General features: G+C 38.7%; 1 protein-coding gene across 2 annotated transcripts in view; it reads left to right on the top strand.

The window, feature by feature from the left end:
• NLK (nemo like kinase) overlaps positions 1–24170 on the top strand; it is a 165541-nt gene that overhangs the window by 136651 nt on the left and 4720 nt on the right. For both annotated transcript variants that reach the window (XR_006962280.1, XM_047080744.1), the window contains exons 5-9: positions 400–485; positions 4393–4602; positions 7886–7987; positions 16630–16716; positions 23825–24023. Coding sequence is in view for 1 of the 2 variants with exons in the window: in XM_047080744.1 (XP_046936700.1) it covers positions 400–485; positions 4393–4602; positions 7886–7987; positions 16630–16716; positions 23825–24023 (684 nt within the window). In the remaining variant the exon portion in view is untranslated. The remainder of the gene's footprint in view (positions 1–399; positions 486–4392; positions 4603–7885; positions 7988–16629; positions 16717–23824; positions 24024–24170) is intronic.

Below are 24170 nucleotides of genomic sequence, written 5' to 3'. Positions count from 1 at the left end.
GGAAAGGCTCCCCGGTGGGTAATGGGAATCACAGGGTGACGGTACCAGCAGCAGAGCTCCAGTGGCCAACCCACACCTAGGAGCAATTTGAGGACGTTCGTATGGTCAGCTTTAATTCCAGTGCCTGAAAAGCTTATCTATATTTAAACCTAAATCATCTTTTGAATGATAGGCATGATCTGTAGATTGTGCAAGCCTTTGATGACACTTTATTTTCCTGTCGCAAAATTACAGGTTTTTTGAGGTAGGGCTAAGTCTAGCTTTTAATAATGTTTATTAGGCCATCATTTAGAGTACAGTCTTAAATCCTGTACTCTCTGTTTCTGTGGTTTTCCCCCCAAATCATTGGTTGAGTGAAAGGAATTAAATATCTGCAATTAAATCCGTTTGTTATTTCAGGTTTGAAATATCTCCATTCAGCTGGCATTTTACATCGAGACATTAAGCCAGGGAATCTCCTTGTGAACAGCAACTGTGTTCTAAAGGTAGCTTTTCAGTTTATTTGAGTATCTGAGAAAAATTCAGAATGTCAAGGCAGGTTTAAGAGCAATGTGTTTTTGTGAAAGAGTTAAATTTGTTTTCATCGCTTTGCCAAAAATGAAAGAACCCAGGTTTCCCTAGCAATGTCACTAGTCGTGGCCACAGTAACTGATTTGTAGTCTTGACTCATGGTTTCTTCATGATAGCTTGCATATGTTTTAGAAACACTGAAATTGGAATTACAATGTGACCAGAAAGAAGATGGAGAAGGTGATTTCTTTTTCAATTGTTCCATTGTTAAAAGAAGTACACATCAAAAGGAATATTGGAAAACCAGTAAGCTGTTTATATGAGAATGAAGTATGGCTTTTAAGAAACCTGTAGCATTTTTATACCCTGCGTGACTGAGGTAGTAAAGTAGGGAAGTGGAAACACAAGTACTAAGCCAGGAAAGGGTTAAATGTATTTGACAATATAGTAGCCAATCCTGCTACCCCCTCTGAGGGGGTATTGATTACAGGATTAATTATAGTTAGTAGCTCCAAAATCTCAAGCCATCAGTTTCCATTTTACTTTCCCCCAGTGTCTCCATCCACCCACCCCCTCACCCCTGCCCGTTTTTTGTTAGAGTGAGTGGCTCACCAATTGCAAAATCCACATATGTGCGTCTCCCTGCCTCCAATAGAGAGATGTATTCATGGAGCTCCTAGATCGGAAGAGAACCACCATACCTTCCCCATCATAGAAGGTAGAGATAAGGGCCTTCCTAGAGCTGTGCCATCCTGTGTAAGCAAATTTAAATTCCGTTTAGTTTGTGAGTGGCTACAGTATTACATGGTGCTTCAGTCTGCAGTAAATGCTGTTAACGTTTCAACTGATATATTTGAAAAAAACTGGTTTTTAAATGTTGCCTGCTTTATAAGTAATCAAGCTATCATTGTTACTTAGCTTGATGGCAGTTAAACTAAATATTAAAAGCAAGTATATAAATGAATATCATTTTGTATTTTAAATGCTTTCTTTAAACTGTGGCCCAATTTTCTTTAAAAGCTGGTATGATATACTGCTTTAGGATAAAATTCTCCCTTCATTATAGCCTTCAAGAACTGTTTCTGATTTAACTCTGGAAAGATTTTTTTTTTTAACTATTTTTCATAATTTCCCTGAAAACAACTGGTGTCGTAGTGCAGTCTCTTTCCACAGAGAAATTAATTGTCCCCAGTGTCCACTGAAGTAAATATTCTTTCTATAGGTCATTGAGTTCATTCCCCTGCTACCTTTCCCCTTTTTGAAGAGATCTGCAACCTATTCCCACAACCCTCATTGTAATTAAAAACAAAAACAAAAACAAAACAAAAACAAAAAACTTAAGAATTCTTTATTCTGTTCAGGCCAAATCAGTTTTATGACAATTTATGCCAGTTTTTTCTTACTTTGGTTTCTGGTTGGAGAATTTCACAAAGCATTTTGTGTAGAATGCTTGATGCCATTACCTGCTTGAAATCCGTTAAAAACAGTTTTTTAATATTTATTTATTTTTGAGAGAGAGAGCACGAGAGCACGCAAGCCAGGGAAACGCAGAGAGAAGGAGAGACAGAATCCCAAGCAGGCTCCACACCATCAGTGCAGAGTCTGATGCGGGGCTCAGATTCACCAACCACAAGATCATGACCAGAGTGGGATCAAGAATCGGGGGCTTAACCAACTACACCACCCAGGTGTCCCTGAAGTCTATTTTTTAAAATCATTAGTAATGGTGTTATAACTTCTGGCTACATAAATGAGTAACTAGAGGAAAATGTCAATTATGAATAAACCAATACACAGATCAGGATAAATTGAAATTGTGCCCTGTTCCTTTGACTTGTCCAAGCTGCCTACTTTTAAAACCCAGAATGGTTAGGGGGCTTCTGGGGTGGCTCAGTTAGTTGAGCATCAGACTCTTGATTTCAATTCAGGTCATGATCCCAGGGTCATGGGATGGAGCCCCACATTGGGCTCTGCACTGAGCGTGGAAACTGCTTAAGGTTCGTTCTCTCTCTCTTTCTCTCTCGCTCTCTTTCTCTCGCTAAAATAAAAAAATAAAAATAAAACCCAGAATGGAATGTCAAGCTATGGACAAACTAATTCTGCCTTCTCAAATGTACAAATTCATCAAAAATAATTATGATAAAACATTTCTTTTAAATTATATCCTTTCATATTATGAATATATTTTATTTCCTATTAAGCACAAAATGGATAATTTTGTTGGAAATCTCATTATCTTTTTGGCTATCTGATCATATAACCTTCTTACTTTGGGTTTAGCTTGTCTTCCAGATAAATTGCCAAAAATGACTCCAGACTGATGTTTTTAACAAGGGACTTGCTTTATAACAAAATATTTTCTGTCCGGTGGGTGGTTGGTTGTTTTTTGTTGTTGTTGTTTTGTTTTTTGTTTTTTTGTGGGTTTTTTTTTACTCTAAATACAAGAATGATAGGAAAATGGATTAAAGTTCTTTGGTTTTTGTTTTGTTTTAAAAGATATCCTAAAACACCATGGCATTTTAAATATTATGTGTTATTTGAACCCTAGCCTTTGGGAGGATTTGATAAGCAACTTAATTTTTTTTAATGTTTTTATTTATTTATTTTTGAGACAGAGAGAGACAGAGCATGAACAGGGGAAGGTCAGAGAGAGGGAGACACAGAATCTGAAACAGGCTCCAGGCTCTGAGCCGTCAGCACAGAGCCCAACACGGGGCTTGAACTCACGGACTGTGCTATCATGACCTGAGCTGATGTCGGACGCTTAACCGACTGAGCCACCCAGGCACCCCGATAAGCAACTTATAGTTTGGTTTTTGTTTTGTTTTGTTTTGTTTTGTTTTGTTTTGTTTTGTTTTGTTTTTGCTATGGTTTTCCAACTTTTTTTTTTTTTTTAGCTGTCAGACCCTTTTTTCGATTAAAATCATAGGCTGGGACCTCAACTTAGAACAGTATTATTTTGTCGCTTCTAACACTGACTCAATGAAGTTAATCAGTGAGAATGCTAAAGTTTGGAAGACCGTTACTCTCTTGTCTTAGCCTCAGTGCTCCCCCTTTCTGTTTTGTTTGCCCAGTTTCAAGAAAGTCTTAATTCCTGAAAATAAGCAGAAGTTGCCATTGGTGGCACTGCTGTTGTCCACTAACAGCTCATCTTGGAACTGCAGCCTCTCAGGAAACAGAAGTAACAGGAAAAGATTCGTTTTTCAGTCTGCATGTAAATTAACCAATCTTCCTCATCTACTGTTGTGTCGCCAGGTTCCAGCATGCTGTCCAAAACTTGAGAGGCATTAAGTTAAATATTTACGGCACGAAGAAAAGAATGAACCTAGTGGCACTGGTATCCTACAGTGTGCCACATTTTGACATATTCACACATTTGAGTGTGAATTAGTATTTTAAAAATAGATACATGTGAAGTTTAGGACTCAGTTTGATTTAAAGAAATTTTACTATGTGTATTCTGTAATGAGAGTGAACATAGTTCAGGAAGTCTTCAAGATTGGCTCTTTTTTTTTTTTTTTCTTATAATACTTCCTCAAGAAGCCTTGAAAATACATAGTTTGGTTTCTACATTAAACCTAGAAATGTGCGTTGAGCTGTCTTTTTGGTTTAGTTATCAATTGAAAAGACATTAAAAGTGAGAAGAATATTTTTAAGATCATCATTTTATATAGAAATAAGGAAGTTTGAGCCTTTTTTCCCCCCTCTTATACCGATAAGATCAAATTATACATTGACACAAATATACCCTACCTGTATCATTGAAAACTTCTGAGTTTGGAGATCTATCATGATTTTAACTTTTTGGCTATTTTGTTTTACTTTACCGTTTGTAAATACATGTGTCTCTTTAACAATATTTTGATAATCTTTTCTATTTAGATTTGTGATTTTGGATTGGCCAGAGTGGAGGAATTAGATGAATCCCGTCATATGACTCAGGAAGTTGTTACTCAGTATTATCGGGCTCCGGAAATCCTGATGGGCAGTCGTCATTACAGCAATGCTATTGACATCTGGTCTGTCGGATGTATCTTTGCAGAACTACTAGGACGAAGAATACTGTTTCAGGCACAAAGTCCCATTCAGCAGGTATGATTTTACGTTAGGCTGTAGTAGCTTTCAATTCTATTACAGATTTAAAGGAAAAAACTACCTTGCACACATGTCCTGGGCTTATTCGTTGTACTGTCTGCATTGCTTTTAGCAAATTCGGGTTCACTTAAAATTCAGAAAAGTTATGAAGTTGAAGATTACAGAGAGATTCATTTTGTAACTTACCGGCCTATTAGAGGGAGTGTTGGCTTTATTACTTGCACTGATGCATGTAACCGTTTGCACAGGTGTAATCTTCAGTTGTTAGATTGTCTCTGTTCTTTCTAACTGAATGCATCCAACTTGAAAATGTATTTGGTGGCTTAATGTACTTACTCTTTATGCTTAGAACATAAATTTTAAGTGTTGATTTCCTTAAATCTGAACATTTAGAAACATATCTAACCTTTGTTTTGGAGCTACAATATTTAAATATGGCAGAGAACATTAGAAGCTTATTAAAAGGTAGTTTTAAGAACCCATTCATGATACTTTATCTGCCCTAAGAGCTAATTCATTATCATATTTTTTTGCGATAATTCCTAAGTATTTTTTATCCATAAATTCTAACAATGCAAACATAAAGTTTGCATTAGAATAATGTAACAGTGATGGACTCGGGCTGCAGAATCAAATCGATGGGTTCTAGTCCTAGCTCTGCCACTTACTGTCTAGTCATTCTCAGGCAAATTAGAAGGTTCTGAGGACTGTTGCGCAAATCAAATAAAGCTGGAAATGCGGCCAGGCACACAGTGAGCTCTCAGCAAATGTTAGCAACTGTGAGAGTGGTGCTATGCCAGGATGATAGGTATGCAGCAGTAAAAAGACAAGGTTAGTTCCTGCCTTCGTGAAACTTGCACATGAGATAGAAAATAAAGTCTACAAATAAACATAAACCTAAATAATGATAAATTTTGTGAAGAAAAATTGAACCAGGGGATGACAATGGAGCAGAGCAGTGCTAAAGGATTCTCTCTCTGAAGGGATGACATTTGAGGAGTACTCAAGTGAAATGGGGGAGCGAGATATTGGGAGTGTTCCAGGAAAAGGGACAACCCACATAATTACGCCTCTGAGGCAGGAACAAGTGTGGCATGTTGGGGGGATGGCACAATCAAGGAGGAGGTTGTAGGAGACAAGGTCGGAGGGAGAAAGAGCGCCTGACTGTGATGACCTGATAAGGACTTTGGACTTTATTCTGTCCAAATTGTAGTGGAAAGCGGTATGAAGGTTTTGAGCAAGGGAGTATTGAGATTTGATTGATCACATTGTAAGAGATCACCCTGACTACTGAGTATCTTTGTAAATAATTCATACACCTGACCCAAAATGGAATTGTTTCTACAAAGAATTAACTGATACATTAGAAACTGTATATGCTATGATCAGCATTTAGTTATTTTTCTGCTAAACATTCCAAGTCTATTTTTATCAAATTTCCATCTTAAAAATTGATCCTAGTGATAAAAAATTGTCATATATAATTTTAATGTTGGGTACTATTGACAGTACCCACTTCACTATTCGATTTTTTTAGAGAGTAGATTTTAATGGACTTACCTGTAAGACCATCATGTCTGCACATAAGCAGCTGCCATACAGAAAAGCTTAAATAAAAGTTGAGGTGTTCAAATCCTGTATATTGAACCAGGATCTTGGGTTGCTACTGAAAAGACTGTGTGTGTGTGTGTGTGTGTGTGTGTGTGTGTGTGTGTGTGTTGTGTGTTGTGTGTGTGTAAAACAATGTATGCAGGAACTGGCCTGGGATTCAGATACCTTATTTTCTAGAGAAATGCATGCGTCTTGAATTTGCCAGTATGATGTAGCCAGTAACAGATAACACTATCTATCATTAGTGTATTTTAGTATGAGAAGTCAAGATCTAAAATAGGAAAAGAGGCTAACTTCTAAATGGAAGTAGTCATTTTCTGTAGCATTTTCTCTGTATCTTTGAGAAATGAAAACCCTAGGTGCTACAGTACATAAAAATATTTCTTATCCATGGATCTAACCCATTGTAGACAACTTTCTGAATGTTTCCATTTGTTTTCATGAGCCAGTTATTTTCTTCTGCCTTTAGGTTAGTAGTTAGAGGTCCATAAGTATCACCAACACACTTTTCCCAAAAGGCTTTATGTAGAGATCTTTCATGGAAAACAAGCTACTTGATCATCCCCATTATCCTGGAGGACAGTGATCCTTATATAGATCTCATAGTTTTGATAAGTGCAGAAAAATGGTGCTTTAGGGGCACCTAGGTGGCCGGTTAGTTAAGCATCCAGCTTTGGCTCAGGTCGTGATCTTCCAGTTCACGAGTTCTAGCCCTGCATCGGGCTCACTGCTGTCAGCACAGAGCCCACTTTGGATCCTCTGTCCCCCTCCCTCTCTCTGCCCCTCCTTTGCTTGGGCTCTCTCTCTCTCAAAAACAAATAAACATTAAAAAAAAAAAAAGGGAAATAAAATGGTGCGTTATATCTGGCAATCCCAGTACCAGAAAATGAAGTATTCTGTAGGTAGGAATTTTCCGTCCTGGAAGAATCCGAATGACATATTATTGCTAATTAGGTTATGAAGTTGGAAGAGTTTTAGCACTACAGAAAATTGTGGAGGTGGTGTCCGACCTACCAAGACTTGTGAGAAGACCATTTTTTATTGTGCTTTGCTAACTAAATGTGGTCTTATTCAGTATTATAGTTTTCTAAGAACCGCAGTTTTCTGCCAGTGTAAGAGATTTCTAGCATACCTAGAATGTAAATGAGGTGTTCTGGCCCACACATCAATAACTTAGCTTTCATTTCAGATGTGAATGTTCTGAGTAGTTCCTAAATCACAGCTGCCTGATTTATGGATTAGCTCCTTGATGAGCCTGAATCCTTTGGAAGCATCAGAATCCATTCTTTAACTGTTTGAAAAGAACAGTCATTAGCCAGGAGCAAAAGAGCAGTTCACCTCTGCAAGGATCATAGATACCATGATATCAAGACCCAGGGTAGGTAGATGCAGACTCCTAAACTACTATAGCCTTAGAATGCCATGCTTGCCGAAACATAGTTCATTTCTGTCATCTGGATTCCTAATAAAAATATTTTTCTGGCCTTTTAAAAGTAGTCCAGAAAGTGAACATAGGGGCTCCTATCAGTTAATTTGGAATTTGCCTTAAGGTGGTGTTGTGTTTTTTTCCCTCCAAATTAGGTCCTTGGCCTTGAGTTATTGAAGAGTAATGGAAAGTTGTTTCCATGAGATCTTACTATATCCATCTGTATTTCATATTTCCTTGTAGTTGGATTTGATCACGGATCTTTTGGGCACACCATCACTGGAAGCAATGAGGACGGCTTGTGAAGGCGCTAAGGCACACATACTCAGGGGTCCTCATAAACAGGTAACATGATAGGGTGGGGATCTGTATTTGGTAACCATCTGGGCAGGATTTCTCTTCCGACAGAATAATGAGTTAAGACTGTTTAAACAAGAACATTACTTACGGGTTTTATTTATTTTTTATGTCATGGTCATAAATAAGAAAATGTTAAATATTTGTAAAACTAAATAAAATACCATAATCCCCAGTGCTTTAGGAGAAAATAAATACTGTGTAGCACCTAAATGACCCCTGGCTTTTTGTCTCCTGGTTTTTGATGTGTCTGGGAAAATTACTGGGGGTGGAGCTTTCACTCCAGTGCCATACCTCGTACATGTACATCAAGATGTCTTTTCTAAATACTGAGCCAAAATACTCGGTACCTCTTACTCCAACTACGAGGATGAAGCTATTTCTACTGTACTCTTTCCACTAACACAGAATCAGATGTAAATGTTTTTAGAAAAATAGTATGGAGAGAGATTGCCAGATCTGTACTGATCAATATTACTTATAACCAGACAAGTCACTGTTGAGGAAGACAAGACGGCTTTTATCTCCACCTGTTGGTTTAGCAGCATTTTTTAAAAGCACTTTTCCTAATCCACTTTGGACAGAACAGCTTAATGATGTGAAGAGTGAGCAAGGAAAATACTTTTCTCAGGAACAGCAAACTAAACAGAAAAGAGGAGGCTTGAACAAGAAGATTCAGCAACTAATTTTCCTGGGCTCTGCCTTGGTTTCTTTTAAATTGGGCATTTAGATGATCTGATGGATCATCAGGACTGATTGATCTGAATGACCAAATGGCAGACTGACTTCGGCTCTCCTCTCAGATTACCAAACAGACATTTAAGCAAGGCCTTGCCTTCCCCTGGCAGTTTCTCTCTGTAATTCCAGTGTGAATCCACAGCTTCCATTCTCACAGGCATAAAGGGCAATGGGTAAAGCGTGTTCTCTTCTAAAACCAGCCCGAACTAGAAAAATAGAGATGTAGATGCTGGGATTTTAAATAGCCCCCTGCCGGTTGCATCCCTCTATTGCATTTAGTTTATAAACTATGAAATAATTTCGGGTCCTAATTCTCTTAGAAAAGCACACAGTAAGTCTTAACCTAGAGAAAGGTTCTGTATTAATATAAGGAACCCAAAAGATCTATTATGTTCTATTTATTGGCCGTCATCAGGAATATTAAAGAAATTTATCAATACCTCATGGTGAATATGCCCTTGGAACTAGCAAAATAATTTTCCTGTTTTACTGACCTCTTTAGGTCTTTCCTGACTAAAAGTAGCCAGTAATGAAATGTGATTAAGATCACATACCCTGGTGCCACCCTTCCAACTCTAGAGGAATTTTAACTATTGCTAGTGGTTGCCAGCTAATTAATCCTTTGTCAGAGCTGCTAAACAGCAGCTGAGAGAGCAAGGCTTCCTAAGGAGTTTCCTGCCTGCCTTCTAGAACAGCTGGAAAATGTAACATACTGCACCAAAAGCAACTGCTGTCCTTTGAGCATTCCTGGCAAGTGAGTCCTTTTCCTACTAGAAATTTTAAAAATCTGTTAGTTATACAGGGCGCCTGGGTAGCTCAGTCAGTTAAGCATCTGATCCTTGGTTTCAGCTCAGGTCGTGATCTCACAGTTGGTGAGATCAAGCCACTCTGCTGATGCCACGATGCCTACTTGGGATTCGTTCTCTCTGCCTCCCCTCCACCCCCACCTCAAAATAAATAAACTTTAAAAAATAAAAATAAAAATCTGTTAGTTGTAAAAACCTAGAAATTTCAATTAAATACAAAAATAATAAATATATTATTGTCTAAAATGAAGGAGGGGAGAAAGAAAAATTTAAAGTTCTATATTTATTTAACCAGTTAAATAGGTTAAGATGTTAAGCAGAATTTTTCTCCTATACATTTTTGCATGAATTGGCCTCTTAACAGTAATGCCTCCTAGAGTTTATTATTTTGTTTATCATTAAGATGAGTGATGCTCTTAAGAGAACTCCACACTAAAAGTTAGGGGTAGCCCTGGCTAGTCTTGCTGTTAGAATATTTTGGTTTTGAAGAGACTAGTGGGGTAGAAACAAACTAGGAGACCATTTTTGTCCAGAGGCTAGATACACTTTATACAAAACTTTAAAGTTTTATCTTTAGATACTATTATAACCAGTGCCAGAAATGGTCTCCTGAATCAGGTGTTCATGGGCATTGAACACTAATCCAGGTAGATTTGTATATCATATATAATTGAATGTAAATAAACTTAGCATATTACTTCGTTCCATTTGTCCCCCAGTATGGAAATTCAGGTTTTTATCCACATTTGCTAGTAGATCTTTATACCACCATTACCCTCAAGAGAAGTTAGCAAACCCTTGAAGCTCTTCACTTAAGCCATCAGTCAGACTCTGCCTTTTCCCTTCCCACTCTCTACCCCTTCCCTTATACCCATGATGCATATCCTTCATGCCTCTTGGCCTGTTAGCAACTGCTTAAAGGTATCTCCATTCACATTACAGCCACTTAGACCTGAGATTGGAAGACACATACACACGCACACACAAGTATATTGGTATGTAGCCATTTGGATTTTTTTCTTAACTTTAAAAAATTAATTGGGTTCCAAATCCAGTATATACACTATAGCTTGTGTGGTTCTGTACATCAAGACTGTTCTGCAAAGGACATAGTTCTTAGCTCAGCGTTCCACACCAGATACATACTCTGTTGTATTTCTTTGGTCTTTAGTGATTAAGAGTGCAGGTTGTGGTGTCAGTCTCAGGCTCACCACAGGGCACAGCATGATGATGGTGTCCCAGGAGTCGTACGCTACGGTTTTCAGACAGAATGAATTGTGAATCCTGCCTCTACCGGTAACTCACTTTGTGACCTTAGGCAGATTACTTAACTTCTGTGTGCCTCAATTCATTCATCTATAAAATCAGAATAAAAATGATTCCTACCTCATTAAATTATTATAATGATAAAGAGGTAGATGGTACATGCAAGGAGAGCATAGAATAGTGTCTGGTATTCTGAACACTTAATAAATATTAACAATTAAAATTCTCACCATAAAATGGTAGGTATAGCTTGTGATTTTTTTAAGTTTTTTTTTTTTTTTAATGTTTATTTTTGAGAGAGAGAGCGTGAGCGGGGGAGGGACACAGAGAGAGGGAGACCCAGAATGTGAAGCAGGCTGCAGGCTCCAGGCTGTCAGCACAGAATCCGATGTGGGGCTCCAGCTCCCGAACTACGACATCATGACCTGAGCCGAAGTCGGTCATGACACTGACTGAGCCACCCAAGCACCCCAGCTTGTGTTTTTGTTTTTTTTTTTTAAGTAACATATTATGATCAAGTGGAGTTTGTCCCAGGAGTGCAAAAATGGTTCACCTACAGAAAATCTATTAATATGTTTTTTGACATTTTAAGTGAGAAAAATCATGATTATCTCAATTGATGCAGAAAAGGTATTAGATAAGGTTCAGTGCTTTTTATGTATGACCATGATAAAAGTTTTTTTTTTACAAAAACCTATAGATAATTTCAGAAGAATTTCTTTTTTAAGTGTATGATCGAGGCAGAATGAGCTATATTCTCATTCTGATGAAAGTGCATGCACACAGTAAAAACCTCTAACTTTTAGACAGGACTCATAATTCTCAGTGAAGCTGCTTAGGCTCTTGGAGGTCTTCACAGGGCAAAAGCTATACCTCACTGTACTTATTCTGATTACCTGATGTAGAAGTTAGATGAACCACATTTAAACTCGGGAGGGGGGGCGCCTGGGTGGCGCAGTCGGTTGAGCGTCCGACTTCAGCCAGGGCACGATCTCGCGGTCCGTGAGTTCGAGCCCCGCGTCGGGCTCTGGGCTGATGGCTCGGAGCCTGGAGCCTGTTTCCGATTCTGTGTCTCCCTCTCTCTCTGTCCCTCCCCCCGTTCATGCTCTGTCTCTCTCTGTCCCAAAAATAAATAAAACATTAAATAAACTCGGGAGGGATGCTAACATTTCGATACAAGTTTTTGAGTTTGAATTACAAAAAGAAAAACCTAGCTTTTTTTCAGGTAATTCCCATTTAAGGAGCTACTCAAAGTTAGATGGAGCTAACCATTCTTTACTAACAATAATCATTGCTAACAATACTTACATATAATTTTATACACACACACACACACACACACACACACACATCATTGCCCAAACCACTTCTTGTACATTAGTTCATTAAATCCTCACAGCACTGTAATGTACCATATTCATCGTTCCTTTTTATAAATAGGAGACGGAGGGTTACAGAGGTCAAACAATGTGCTTAAGGTCATAAGCCAGGTGTCAAAAGTAGGTTTCTCTAATGCTAAAACCTGTTCTTAGCCAGTATACGCTGCCTGGCACATATACCTTCACAGCAAACTTTTTAAATTTTATTTGTTTATGCAAATGATATATGAGTACATGTAAAATACAAATTTTACGGAGAATTCGTCATCCCTAGCTACCCCTACACTATCCCAGTTACCCCTGGATTAATTTGAGGACATCTTCCCAGACATATTTTTCTATGCTTTTATTTACACATATTTGTACAAACAGCAATATTTACTGTTGTTTGTTGGGACTTTTTAAAAAATATAACCATTCCTATACAAAAGGAGAATCAGATTGGCTGTTTTCTTAGAGTCACAGTTACTGTCTCAAATTAATTTACTTGTGTGGTTGATTAATATACCTATTTCCATACAGCGTATCAATCACTCTTTTCAGTGAAACTCAGTTACAACTGGCTTAAGAGGAAAAGGAAACTTAGTGACTCCTGCAACTTTTTATATGAAGTTGTTGAGCTACAACTGACTTCAGGCCTTGCTGATTCAAGTAGTCAAGTGATGTTCCAAGCCAGGAATCTGACCCTTCTCTGTTTTGTTTTCCCCTGTGTGTTCATAAAAATGGAGCCAGCAGTCCAGGTGTATATTCTACTAACATATCAATCCTTCAGGAAAGAGCTTTCCCGGTTAGATCTAGAAAAAAATATTTGGAAGGTCACTGATTCACTTATGAATATGTTTGATTGTAAGCAATAGAAAATCTTGCTTACAGTGGTTTAAAGAAATAGGGGTTCATTTTTTTCCTCATATCAAGAGGTCCAAAGGTAAGCAGTCTTGGAGCTGGTCTGGCAGCTCGCTTATGTCATCAAGGACCCAGTTTTTTTCTTTCTTGCTGCTCTTCCATCTTTAGAACATCAATTTCACACCCTCTTGCTTATCTTGGTCACAAAATGGCTGTAGCTTGTCCAGAAATTCTATTCACATTGAAAACAAGAAAATGGAGGAAAGAGGGAACGCTAGTAGTATGTGTCCCCTTTATCAGGAAAGAAAATTTTCCCAGAAGCCTGCCTAGTGAATTTCTGCTTACATGTCATTGTCTGGAACTATGTAATATGTAACTTCCCAGATGCCAGACAAGCTAAAAAAAAAAAAAAAAAAGAAAATGAGTATTTTCTATCTCCTCTAATAAAGGTAGGTAAAGGAGAAGAGGACTGGGGGGGTATGGTTGGATTAGCCAGTCTGTTGCCTGTCCCATCCCTATTTTAGAACATGTATCTATCCCAGAGGCTGTCGTGGCGTTCGGGCGAATATATCATTTGAATGACCAGACCTGGGTCAGGTGCCCATCCTTTGAGTTGAGAGATTGAAGTCAAGCTCAGCCATTTGATTCACGAGTGAAAAGGGAGTGGTTCCCCAAAGGTCAAGGAATGCTGTTTTGTCTGCTGGGCAGACAAAAACACTGTTCAGTATTTTTTAGTTAATGTTTTCTCCTCTACAACTCAAAATCTTGGATGAATGCAGTCTTAGCTGCCATGGCCCAAGTATTTTTTAAAGTTGATACTTAAGGCACTGACCTACTGGTAGGATTGAAAAGTCTGTTATCAGTCTTTAGTCCTTCTGTTCATCTCTTACAAGGTTTAGAATTTCCTTTTTCCTCAGATTGTTCCCAACTAATTGTGTCAGTAATACATGTAATATTTTCACAAAAGTGAAAATAGCCCTGTCTGCTGACAGGTACCCATTTACATTTAATAGATCATGTTAGAAGTTCATTCAATTCAAACTTCTTTTCCAAGTCGGGATTTCTTTTCTATAAGCCCAGAGTGCTTACTGTATAGTGCACTGCCCGTTGTACACACTTAATTAACGTTGCTGACTGATGGTCACAGCTTCTTTGCTGCCAGCTAAAAACTTGCAGGACAGGACTCACACAGCTGAGCCAGCCTAGCCAACTCTATTGTGGGGATCAGCACTCTGCACTCGGCTTATGATGACTGCCACATACATCATTCAGGGCCCCTTACCCAGGTCCAGAAGCTCATTCTTGCTTCATTTCACTGACAATTAATCATAGTCATTAACAGAGCACTCTTTACAACCCTTCTTGTCCCCGTGATTCAGCCCTGGCACCCACTCACTCCTACATTGCTAAGTGGCTTATAAACTTGCAGAACAAACAAAATGGACTGGTATGTTTTAAAGGGGAAAGAGTAATGTGTGTGAATGTTGGGGGAATTAGCAAGACCTTTTTCCCAAATGAAATATTTAGGGCGTATTTCTAAGCATTCTGTTTTTTCTTTTATTCAGATAGGTTCTGTTGCACTTGATGAGAAATATAAACTTCTTGTCTAGTTCTGTTACCCTTGGCCCAGCTGGTTTCAACCACAATGGCCGGTGAATTAGAGGGGAAGAAAATGGAATTAGACATTCAGTATGTCTAGTATTGCATCTTTCCTGCGGAGCCAGTGCTAGGAACTAAATTATCAGTGGTTGTCTTTGTGGAGAGGTGTTGGCATAACTGAACTGACTTCTTTATCTCTGTACCCCTTCTTAACATGCATTTGAACACAGAAAAGGAGGAGACGTATTAATATGACTGTTCCAGGCTGAAGTGAAATTTAGCTTTATTTTTAGTGTATTTGTTGGGTGTAATTCTGTAAAGAAAAACGAGATGGGGGAAGGTGTAAATTTTCAGGTCGCCTTCACATCCACTCATTTGATTTTCACAAGCTCCTCATCTTGTATCCAGTTGTTCTCAAGTCTTAACAAATTTTGCCTTGTAATTTGTTCTCCGTTCAGTGGCCTCTGGAACTGTTTGTTCATATGTTTTTCTTGCCCGTCTGAGACCTGATGCTTATCTCTGTTGCCCCAGCACTTAGCCCAGGGCCTGGCATTCGGTGGGTGGCAGATGATTAGCAATGCTTTGGGTTGGTAGGCTGGTCTGTGCTGGTCCAGTTTAATAGATGAGAAAGCCAAGGTTCTAGTGACTTACCTGACTCCTAGTGAAGGCAGAATTAGAACCCACCTGTTCTACTACTCATTCCCATATTTCATTCCCTAAGCTGGAACATACCTCCAGCTCAAAAATAGGATGAGGGCTGGATTCTCTAGGAGGGCTGCCTGGCTGGCTCCGGCAGTGGGGCATGCAGCTCTTGATCTCGGGGTTGTAGGTTCGAGCCCCACTCTGCGTGTAGAGATTACTTAAAAACAAAATCTTAAAAATTAAAAAAAAAAAAAAAAAGTGGCAAGGAGAGAATTTCTTATGGTGAGATATTTTGGTCAGTGAGAATTGGCTGGAATTCGGCTGCCAACCTGCATAAGCCACTGAAAAATACCAGCTATTTGCAGTCAAAGAATCAGAATCTTTCAAAAATATCAAATTATTTACTTTTGCACAATGAAAAAATTCCTAGGGAAAATATGTAAATTAAGTTGTAAATTAAACACACTCTCCACACTCCACCCCTTATCTTGACTAATACAACTGATTTCAGGGCTACCACAGACTTACATGTTTTTAACGAGAAATACTTCTCTATCTGCAAACATGTAAATGCAACAAAGAATAATAAGCTGATCTACAAATATTTGAGTGCCGGTGATAAATGGGTTCTACTCACATAATGCTTTTTATCTGTTGTAATCCTATCGGGTTTCATACAACTTTAGAGCTAAAGTCAGCTTCACATCATTTGTCCAACCTCATTCTGCGCTTAAGGATCCTGGGATTCAGACATGTTGATTTATCTAATTAGTTAGTAAATTAGAACCCTCATCTTATCTTCTCTCTGTTAGTCCTTGATCCTGCAGAAAACTTCTGTGAGGTGAATAATTATCTCCTGATGATTCTAAGATGTCTTGCTGCTGTTCTTATTGGATTTTCCTACGTGGCTTTGTTGGAAGTAGGCAGACATGTAAGACCTAGTTTACATGCTTCCTTTGCACAGTTTACATGCTTAACTTTGCATGTGTCTAAGGTTTTACCTATTTGTTGTCTCCCACTTTTAGGCATGTTTAGTCTTCCCTATTTTGCAGAGTATTTACAGTAAGGCTAGCAGGAGCGCCATATGCACAGAGTTAGCTTTCAGTTTTCGTGGGCTCCTTTGTGTTCTGACCTACAATGGGTAATCATGCAATGTAAAATATGCTACTGGAAGTCAGTGACAGTTGTTGGTTCTGAAGACTGCTTAGCGAGGGGAATACCCATTCCCTTTGAATGTAGACTTGTGTGCGCACATCTTTTGAGCTTGGTACTGACCTCTTAATAAGTTGGCTGTATTCCATATCTACGCATACAGAGACTCACATATTTCAACTCTTTATTTTTTTTTTTTTTACAGCCATCTCTTCCTGTACTTTATACCCTGTCTAGCCAGGCTACACATGAAGCTGTTCATCTCCTTTGCAGGATGTTGGTCTTTGATCCAGTAAGTAGTGTTTATATTTATATATTTTTTAATGAATTAAAAATGTTCTAAGAAAAACATCCTGACTGTAAATGGATGAGCAATGTAAAGAACGACTTTTCAAAGAGAAACTTCAATCCCCGGTCTCATGTGTATCATCACGCTCACTCATCACAGAGAAGTTGGATTATTAATACATAAACATCTGGGTGAAGAGAGACAGGGACCTGTTATCATCCTAATTTTCTCCGTATTTGAAAAAGGAGTTTGACATCAAGGTAAATCAGGAGAGAAGAATTTTAACTTGATTTGAAAAACTCTGCCCAGAAGGAACTGCTTACTCTTTTGGTTGTTGAGATGGTGGCTTTATCAAATGCCATTTCCAGACTCGACTCTTCGGAGACAAAGTTCAGGTCTTCATTTATTTATTTATCCAAAGAATATTTATTATTCATGTCTGTGCCAAAAACTATTGCCAAAGAATACTCAAAAATGAAAGCATTTAGAAAAGAACATCTTACTTGCCAAGAGTACAAGAAAGTCACTGAATACAGTGACACCGAATACAGTATTTAAAAGAGGGAAGAAAACACGAAACTGCCATTTATTAAGTTTACATTGGCCTGTTCATAATGAGAAGACAGCTACTTCTCAGCATACAGAGTGAATTTTTTGTTCACTTGGTGTTTATTTTTTGGTTTCCATTTGTTTGTTAACTTTGGCATGTGAGGTGCTTCGTGATAAGGGAAGAAAGACAAAGTGATGCTTCTCGTTCCCACACTCCCTCCTTGTGGACAAGTTCCCACCATGAAGGACACTTTGAACCACATAACTTGCTCAGTGAGGTAGTGATTTAGTGTCATTAGTTTGATTTTTTTGTTTTATTTGGCAAGTTTATCTACGTAGCTAAACTATGTATGCAACAGGTGATGTTGATTAATCCATAAAGACCTTTTACGTATTTTTTTATGTATCTTTTGTGGTTAACAAAACTAGAACCACATGAACTTCAGGCTTCAGAGGTCATTTCTGTCTGCCTCTGAGGTGTTTTATAAAGGCCCTGAGCTGAAATTTTACTTTCATGTGTCAGAAATAAGTTACTCTCTTTATTCTATTTAGAACAGGAACCGAGAACCGTGTAATTCACCAGTACCAGGTTTTACTTACAGTACTTATAGCTGTAAGGTGTCCTCTTTCTCAGAGATCCCATGTTTATTAATGATCCTGACCTGCCAGGAGCTCATAATCTTTACAACCCTAAGGCTAGAATTTCCCAAGCCGTCAAGTGGACACCAGCATGTTTTCCTGGGAGGCCTTTTAGATAGTTCTACATGTGAAATATAGTCCTTTTTCCTTAAGAGTTGGGTTGTCACACCTAATTAAAATAAAACTTTTAGTGTGCTCATAAGTTACACATTAGATTTATCTATAAGAAGGAGGTAAGATTTATCGGGTTAAAAAGAGGATAGATACTTAATGGACCTGTGTAAATAAGTACATGGTCATTTAAAAAGAAAGAATTCCAGGGGCACCAGCGTGGTTCAGTCAGTTAAGTGTCCAACTCTTGATCTTGGCTCAGGTCATGATCTCAGTTTGAGAGATCAAGCCCTGCATCAGTCTCTGCACTGAGAGCACAGTGATTCTCTCTCTCTCTCTCTCTCTCTCTCTCTCTCTCTCCCTCCCTCCCTCCCTCTCAAAATAAATAAACTTGAAAAAAAAGAATTCCATTAAGTCACTCTGCATAATATTTACCCACTTTTATCATTGCCTGATAGAACAAGGCCAACCAATATATGTTGTTACGTTTTTACAGAATTATTTTTAAATTGGGCTGATGCTTTATTAGTTTATGACAGATATTAAGGATTCTTCTGTTTCCAGTTCTGAGGGTTCAGTTGGAAATAGATACCATTTTTAAAGAGTGTTTTGTTCTGATTTTAGCCTGTTAAGTTGAGGGTTAGCAATACAGTAAGAAGAAATGATGCTTTAGGGGCGCCTGGGTGGCTCAGTCGTTTGAGCATCTGACTTCAGCTCAGGTCACGATCCCGTGGTTCGTGGGTTCGAGCCCTGCACCGGACTCTGTGTTGACAGCTCGGAACCTGGAGCCTGCTTCAGATTCTGTGTCTCCCTCTCTCTCTGACCCTCCCCCAGTTGCACTCCTTAAAAAAAAAAAAAAATGAGGTTTTTAAAAAATATCCATTAAAAATAGAACATTAACCATAATTAAATCAGTTTATTTAGTCCAGTTAGTCTGAGATAATTAATTAATTACTTTGTTGATCTTCAGTTAAGCTGTCTTTTGCCACACGTCTGCTCCTGGACTAAAACATTCCTGGAAATCCTGGCTCAGTTACATGGTTTAGTCTGTGGTGATGATATCAGCTATGTCCATGAGTTTATATCCTGAATTCAGTAGTCAGGAGTACCTGATAACAGTCCTTTACTGAGGTTCTTGTGATGTTTCTCATGGAAAACTTAATTCTTCAGTTTGTAGTACAAGCCTTTACGCAAATATAAGAAGAAAGCAGAAACCACTAGTGAATGAGTTTAAAGGCCTCTGGTTCTTTTATTATTATAGTATCAACAGTATTGGAAAGGATGGGGTGTAATAATCAGTTTATAAAGATGTGATTAACTATTAACTCAAATAGTGAAGGCATTAAACAAACCTCCAGAGACCTTAATTTATCTAAATGCAATAAATAGTTATAAACAATATTCTTTTTAACTTTTTAGTGTTTGTTTATTTTTGAGAGAGAGACACAGAAAGTGAGTAGGGGATGGGCAGGGAGAGGGAGAAACAGCATCCAAAGCAGGTTCCAGGCTCTGAACTGTCAGCACAGAGCCCAACATGGGGCTCAAAACCACGAATTGTGAGGCCATGGCCTGAGCTGAAGTCAGACGCTCAACCGACTGTGCTGCCCAGGCGGCTCTACAAACAGTATTTTTAAAGCACAACAATAATTGTTAGGAATTTAGACAAAATTAGTCACTTTTTTCTCTTGACAAACACACATCTATTATCTTGCAAACATCTCCTGTCATCAAATATTCTTTTATACGCTTTAAAAAAATACGTATGTACTTCAACCTAAAGGTATTTGCACATCTTTTTTAACTATCCATTGCTTGTTCCTCTATAATGTATTAATGAAGAGCCTTTGTATATTAAAATTATGTTGTCTAGGTATCCAAGGACTGGTTATTAACTCAAATTAATTATTACTAAGGTCTTGATGTTAACTAAGAGATTAAAACTTAATGACACATTAAGTCCTTATGATTTGTAGCATTCTAAAAACCAATTTCTGGGGCGCCTGGGCAGTCGGTTAAGCGTCCGACTTCAGCCAGGTCACGATCTCGCGGTCCGTGAGTTCGAGCCCCGCGTCGGGCTCTGGGCTGATGGCTCAGAGCCTGGAGCCTGTTTCCGATTCTGTGTCTCCCTCTCTCACTGCCCCTCCCCCGTTCATGCTCTGTCTCTCTCTGTCCCAAAAATAAATAAACGTTGAAAAAAAAAATTAAAAAAAAAATAATAAAAACCAATTTCTTTTTTTTATTTTTTATTATTTAAAAAAAATTTTTTTTAACGTTTATTCATTTTTGAGAGACAGAGCATGAGCGGGGAAGGGGCAGAGAGAGGGAGATAAACATTTTGCCTGTTATCATTCATCTAATGTAGTTGAATACATAGTTTTGCTATTCTGTAATCTCAGACAAAGTGATATTAGTTTATCAGTAGAAAAAAATCAAATTCAAAATGATTAGGCTTTTTGTGAGAAAACAAACCCAAAACTTGTAGACTATTGTAGTAGCATTATTTGTACATGGCAGTAAAATCAGGAAGAAAACAGAGATGTTTTAAAAATGTTACAACTATTAACTCAGACTGATTTGTGCAGAGTCAGCTTGAATAGGAATATCACATAATTTACCTTCCACAATTACATACCAAATATTAAAACTTGTAAGTTATTTAAGAGAAATATTTTGCTTCTTACTGTATAACCTAGTAACTTAAAAAGTATTCTTTTAATTCATAGTTAAAGCTTTATTTAATCTTTGAGTTACAACTCTAGCAAGAAAACGTTTCAAAGAGCTAACATATTTAATACATAAAGAAGAATAACGTTTTAGAAATCTTTCCATTTCTTTGTATAGGTTTTTAATATGTTGATATTGTTTCTGAAACCCAGCTGGAATAGGAATTTGCCCCATTTGCTTTTTTTTTTTTTTTTTTTTTTCCAACGTTTATTTATTTTTGGGAGAGAGACAGAGCATGAACGGGGGAGGGACAGAGAGAGAGGGAGACACAGAATCGGAAACAGGCTCCAGGCTCTGAGCCATCAGCCCAGAGCCCGACGCGGGGCTCGAACTCACGGACCGCGAGATCGTGACCTGGCTGAAGTCGGACGCTTAACCGACTGCGCCACCCAGGCGCCCCAGCCATTTGCTTTTTAAGAGATCTCCTAACATGATACATTAACTCCCCTCAGAAGTATACAAAGTACATCAATATGTTCACTTAGAAATATTTTATGTTTGTAAAATGGAAAATCTTACTGGGGTGCCTGGGTGGTTCAATCAGTCAGATGCTTAAAGTCAGTTAAGCATCCGACTTCGGCTCAGGTCATGATCTCCCTGTTCACGAGTTCAAGCCCCACGTCGGGCTCTGTACTCAGCCTGGAGCCTGTTTCAGATTCTGTGTCTCCCTCTCTCTCTCTCTGCCTTTCCCCCACTCATTCTCTCTCTCTCTCTCTCTCTCTCTCCCCCTCTCCCTCTCCCTCTCCCTCTCCCTCTCCAAAAATAAATAAAACATTAAAAAATCTTTTAATATAAAAAAAAAAGAAAAATCTTATCTCTTCAAAACTAAAAGAGGCAGCTTTGATAAAGCAACTAATTTAGGGTAGCAACAAGCATCCACATCTATTATAAATGTTGGTCAGTTAAACAACATATGTATGGTATGTAATTAAGAGTATACAGGACATGATTAAGTACCATTAGGTCCTTCCAAAGAACATATTGAAAACCTGAGTCATTTTGTGATCTCTTTCTCAATTGAGTAGGGCAGTTTTTCTTTTCAGTGTTCATACCCTTTACATAATGAGTCTCCTTTCTTTAGCCGTGTTTCAGAAGTTCTAAAGAGACATTAATTTGTTTAGAAAAACAAAAGTTGATCATTGCATGCTAGGAATTTGATTTACTTTTTGTTCAAAGACTTCTCTTAGGTACGACACTTTAGAGGATGCCATGTTGGTGCACACAGAACATACAAACATAGAGCACGCTATCAGTAGTTGGGATGACACCAAAATCTTTTCAACCCTGCATTCTGAAGTTTTAGGAAATAGCAGAATGCACAGACTAAAAAAAAATACAGGAGAACCAGATTCCAGCTGCTGGTGGCAGCTGACAGGGACCCAATTTCTGACATCTGCCACCTGACAGAAATGACTTAATGGCCAGATGATAAAATTAAAACCCAGATTCAATCACTGTTGCCACCAGTGTGTTCACAATTGGCCATGCACAATCAGAAAAAGAAATAGATGTAGGGGCGCCTGGGTGGCTCAGTCGGTTGAGCATCTGACTTCAGCTCAGGTCATGATCGCACGCTTCGTGGGTTCAAGCCCCACATCGGGCTCTGTGCTGACGGCCTGGAGCCTGGAGCCCACTTCGGATTCCGTGTCTCCCTCTCTCTCTGCTTCTCCCCCACTCTGTCTGTCTCCCCAAAATAAATAAACATTAGGAAGGAAGGAAGGAAAGAAGGAAGGAAAGAAGGAAGGAGAAAAGGAAAGGAAATAGACTTGCCCAAGAACCAGCTGTAGTGTGCAAAAGCCAGGGAGCTCAGTCCACACATGAGACCAGGCAGAGACACTGAGGACTCCAAGAGGCCCAGTCCTGGGCAAAGTGAACTCTCAGCAAGCTTGTTTCTTTTGGTTCTGACAATAGACCTTTATCCCAGTGGAACCTCCAGGAATAAGTGGAACCATTTAGAAAAAAAGAAAAAGCTTACTTGCTAAGATGTACCAGCAAGTCAGGCTTCAGAAGGGCTGGATCACCAAATACAACATAAGACAAGTAGTGAAAGGAATAAAACTAAGGTTGTCAGGTTTACATTTGTCTGTTCGTGGTGGGTAAACAGCTTTCTTTTGTGATTCTCATATCCTGAAAAGTTATGGCATGCCTTTTAACGTCAGCATAGCAAAAAATCAGTGATAAAAGTGTTTTTAGGAAATCCAGGTTTATGGGAAATACTTAACGTTTTGTTATTTGGGGGACCAGAACCAGCAAGGAATCATCCAGTTATTCTTGGTTCATTTGAGTGCAAAATGGCTTTCTTCATTTTTAATTGTATTGTGTGAAGTGCTTGATTATATTGGAAGCAGGGCACACTGTCCATTTTTGTTCTACTGTGTACTGAGTCCATCCTTAAATACTTGAAAATGTACTTGCGTGTCTACTAAGCTGAAAGGAGGAGTGATTTTTTTTTTTTAATAGAGAAACAAATTTATGGTTTGTATAAACCTGAAACTACTATATTAAGCATTCTGGTCTGAGGTGCTAGAAAACCACAGGCCACTGATATACAGACAGAGCCGGCCGTCAAAACGTGGCATTCGGACCGTTATCTGCTGCCTAACGCCAGCAGCTTCCACGTAGGCTTTGGCCCTCAGTTGGTATTCTGAGAGGATAAAAGTTTCAAGCAGCTTTGTAAAATTGCCACCATGATCACATCTCTACCGAATGCTGAAACGTATTTAGAAATGTAACTGTTATTTAAAATGTAAACTTACCCCTCCAAAGCCTTGCATGTTTAAATGTCATGGTATTTGCCATGTTTGGCCATGCATATATCCATTTCAAGGTGGGAACTCTTCAGGATCTTAGCAGAGTCACTTCTAAGTGCTTTATGGTGGTGTGTGGTGGTCGGTTGTCCGAAGTGACATACTCCCTCTAACACTACACTACCCGCCTCTAAATTCAGTCACCCCTTTTTACAAAGCAAGATGTGCCGTAAATTAAGAATGGGCTGTGAAAAGCAGTTACTGTGTCTTACGAAAGATCCTGTGTGGACAGTCATGTTTATCTGTAGCGTTGATGTGCTGGTCTCTAAATTTGATTTCAGTCCAAAAGAATATCCGCTAAGGATGCCTTAGCCCACCCCTACTTAGATGAAGGGCGACTACGATATCACACGTGTATGTGTAAATGTTGCTTTTCCACCTCTACTGGAAGAGTTTATACCAGTGACTTTGAGCCCGTCACCAATCCCAAATTTGATGACACTTTTGAGAAGAACCTCAGTTCTGTTCGACAGGTTAAAGGTGAGTATCTTTCTTGGCCCTCGGCCAGGTAGGATAACGTTTTTCATTATGTAGCCATGAAAAGCTGAGTCTGGATGGCGACCAAAGTTCCTCCATGTGTTTATTTTACAACCTCGCGTATAGCTGCTTGGCCAGGGCGTATATGCT

This window comes from Lynx rufus, unplaced genomic scaffold (genome assembly GCF_022079265.1).
Source record: "Lynx rufus isolate CCGP_SWC_20201006 ecotype Redwood Valley unplaced genomic scaffold, mLynRuf1.p SCAF_18, whole genome shotgun sequence".
NCBI classification, from domain to species: Eukaryota; Metazoa; Chordata; class Mammalia; order Carnivora; family Felidae; genus Lynx; species Lynx rufus.
This window is presented reverse-complemented; position numbering and strand designations above follow the sequence as displayed.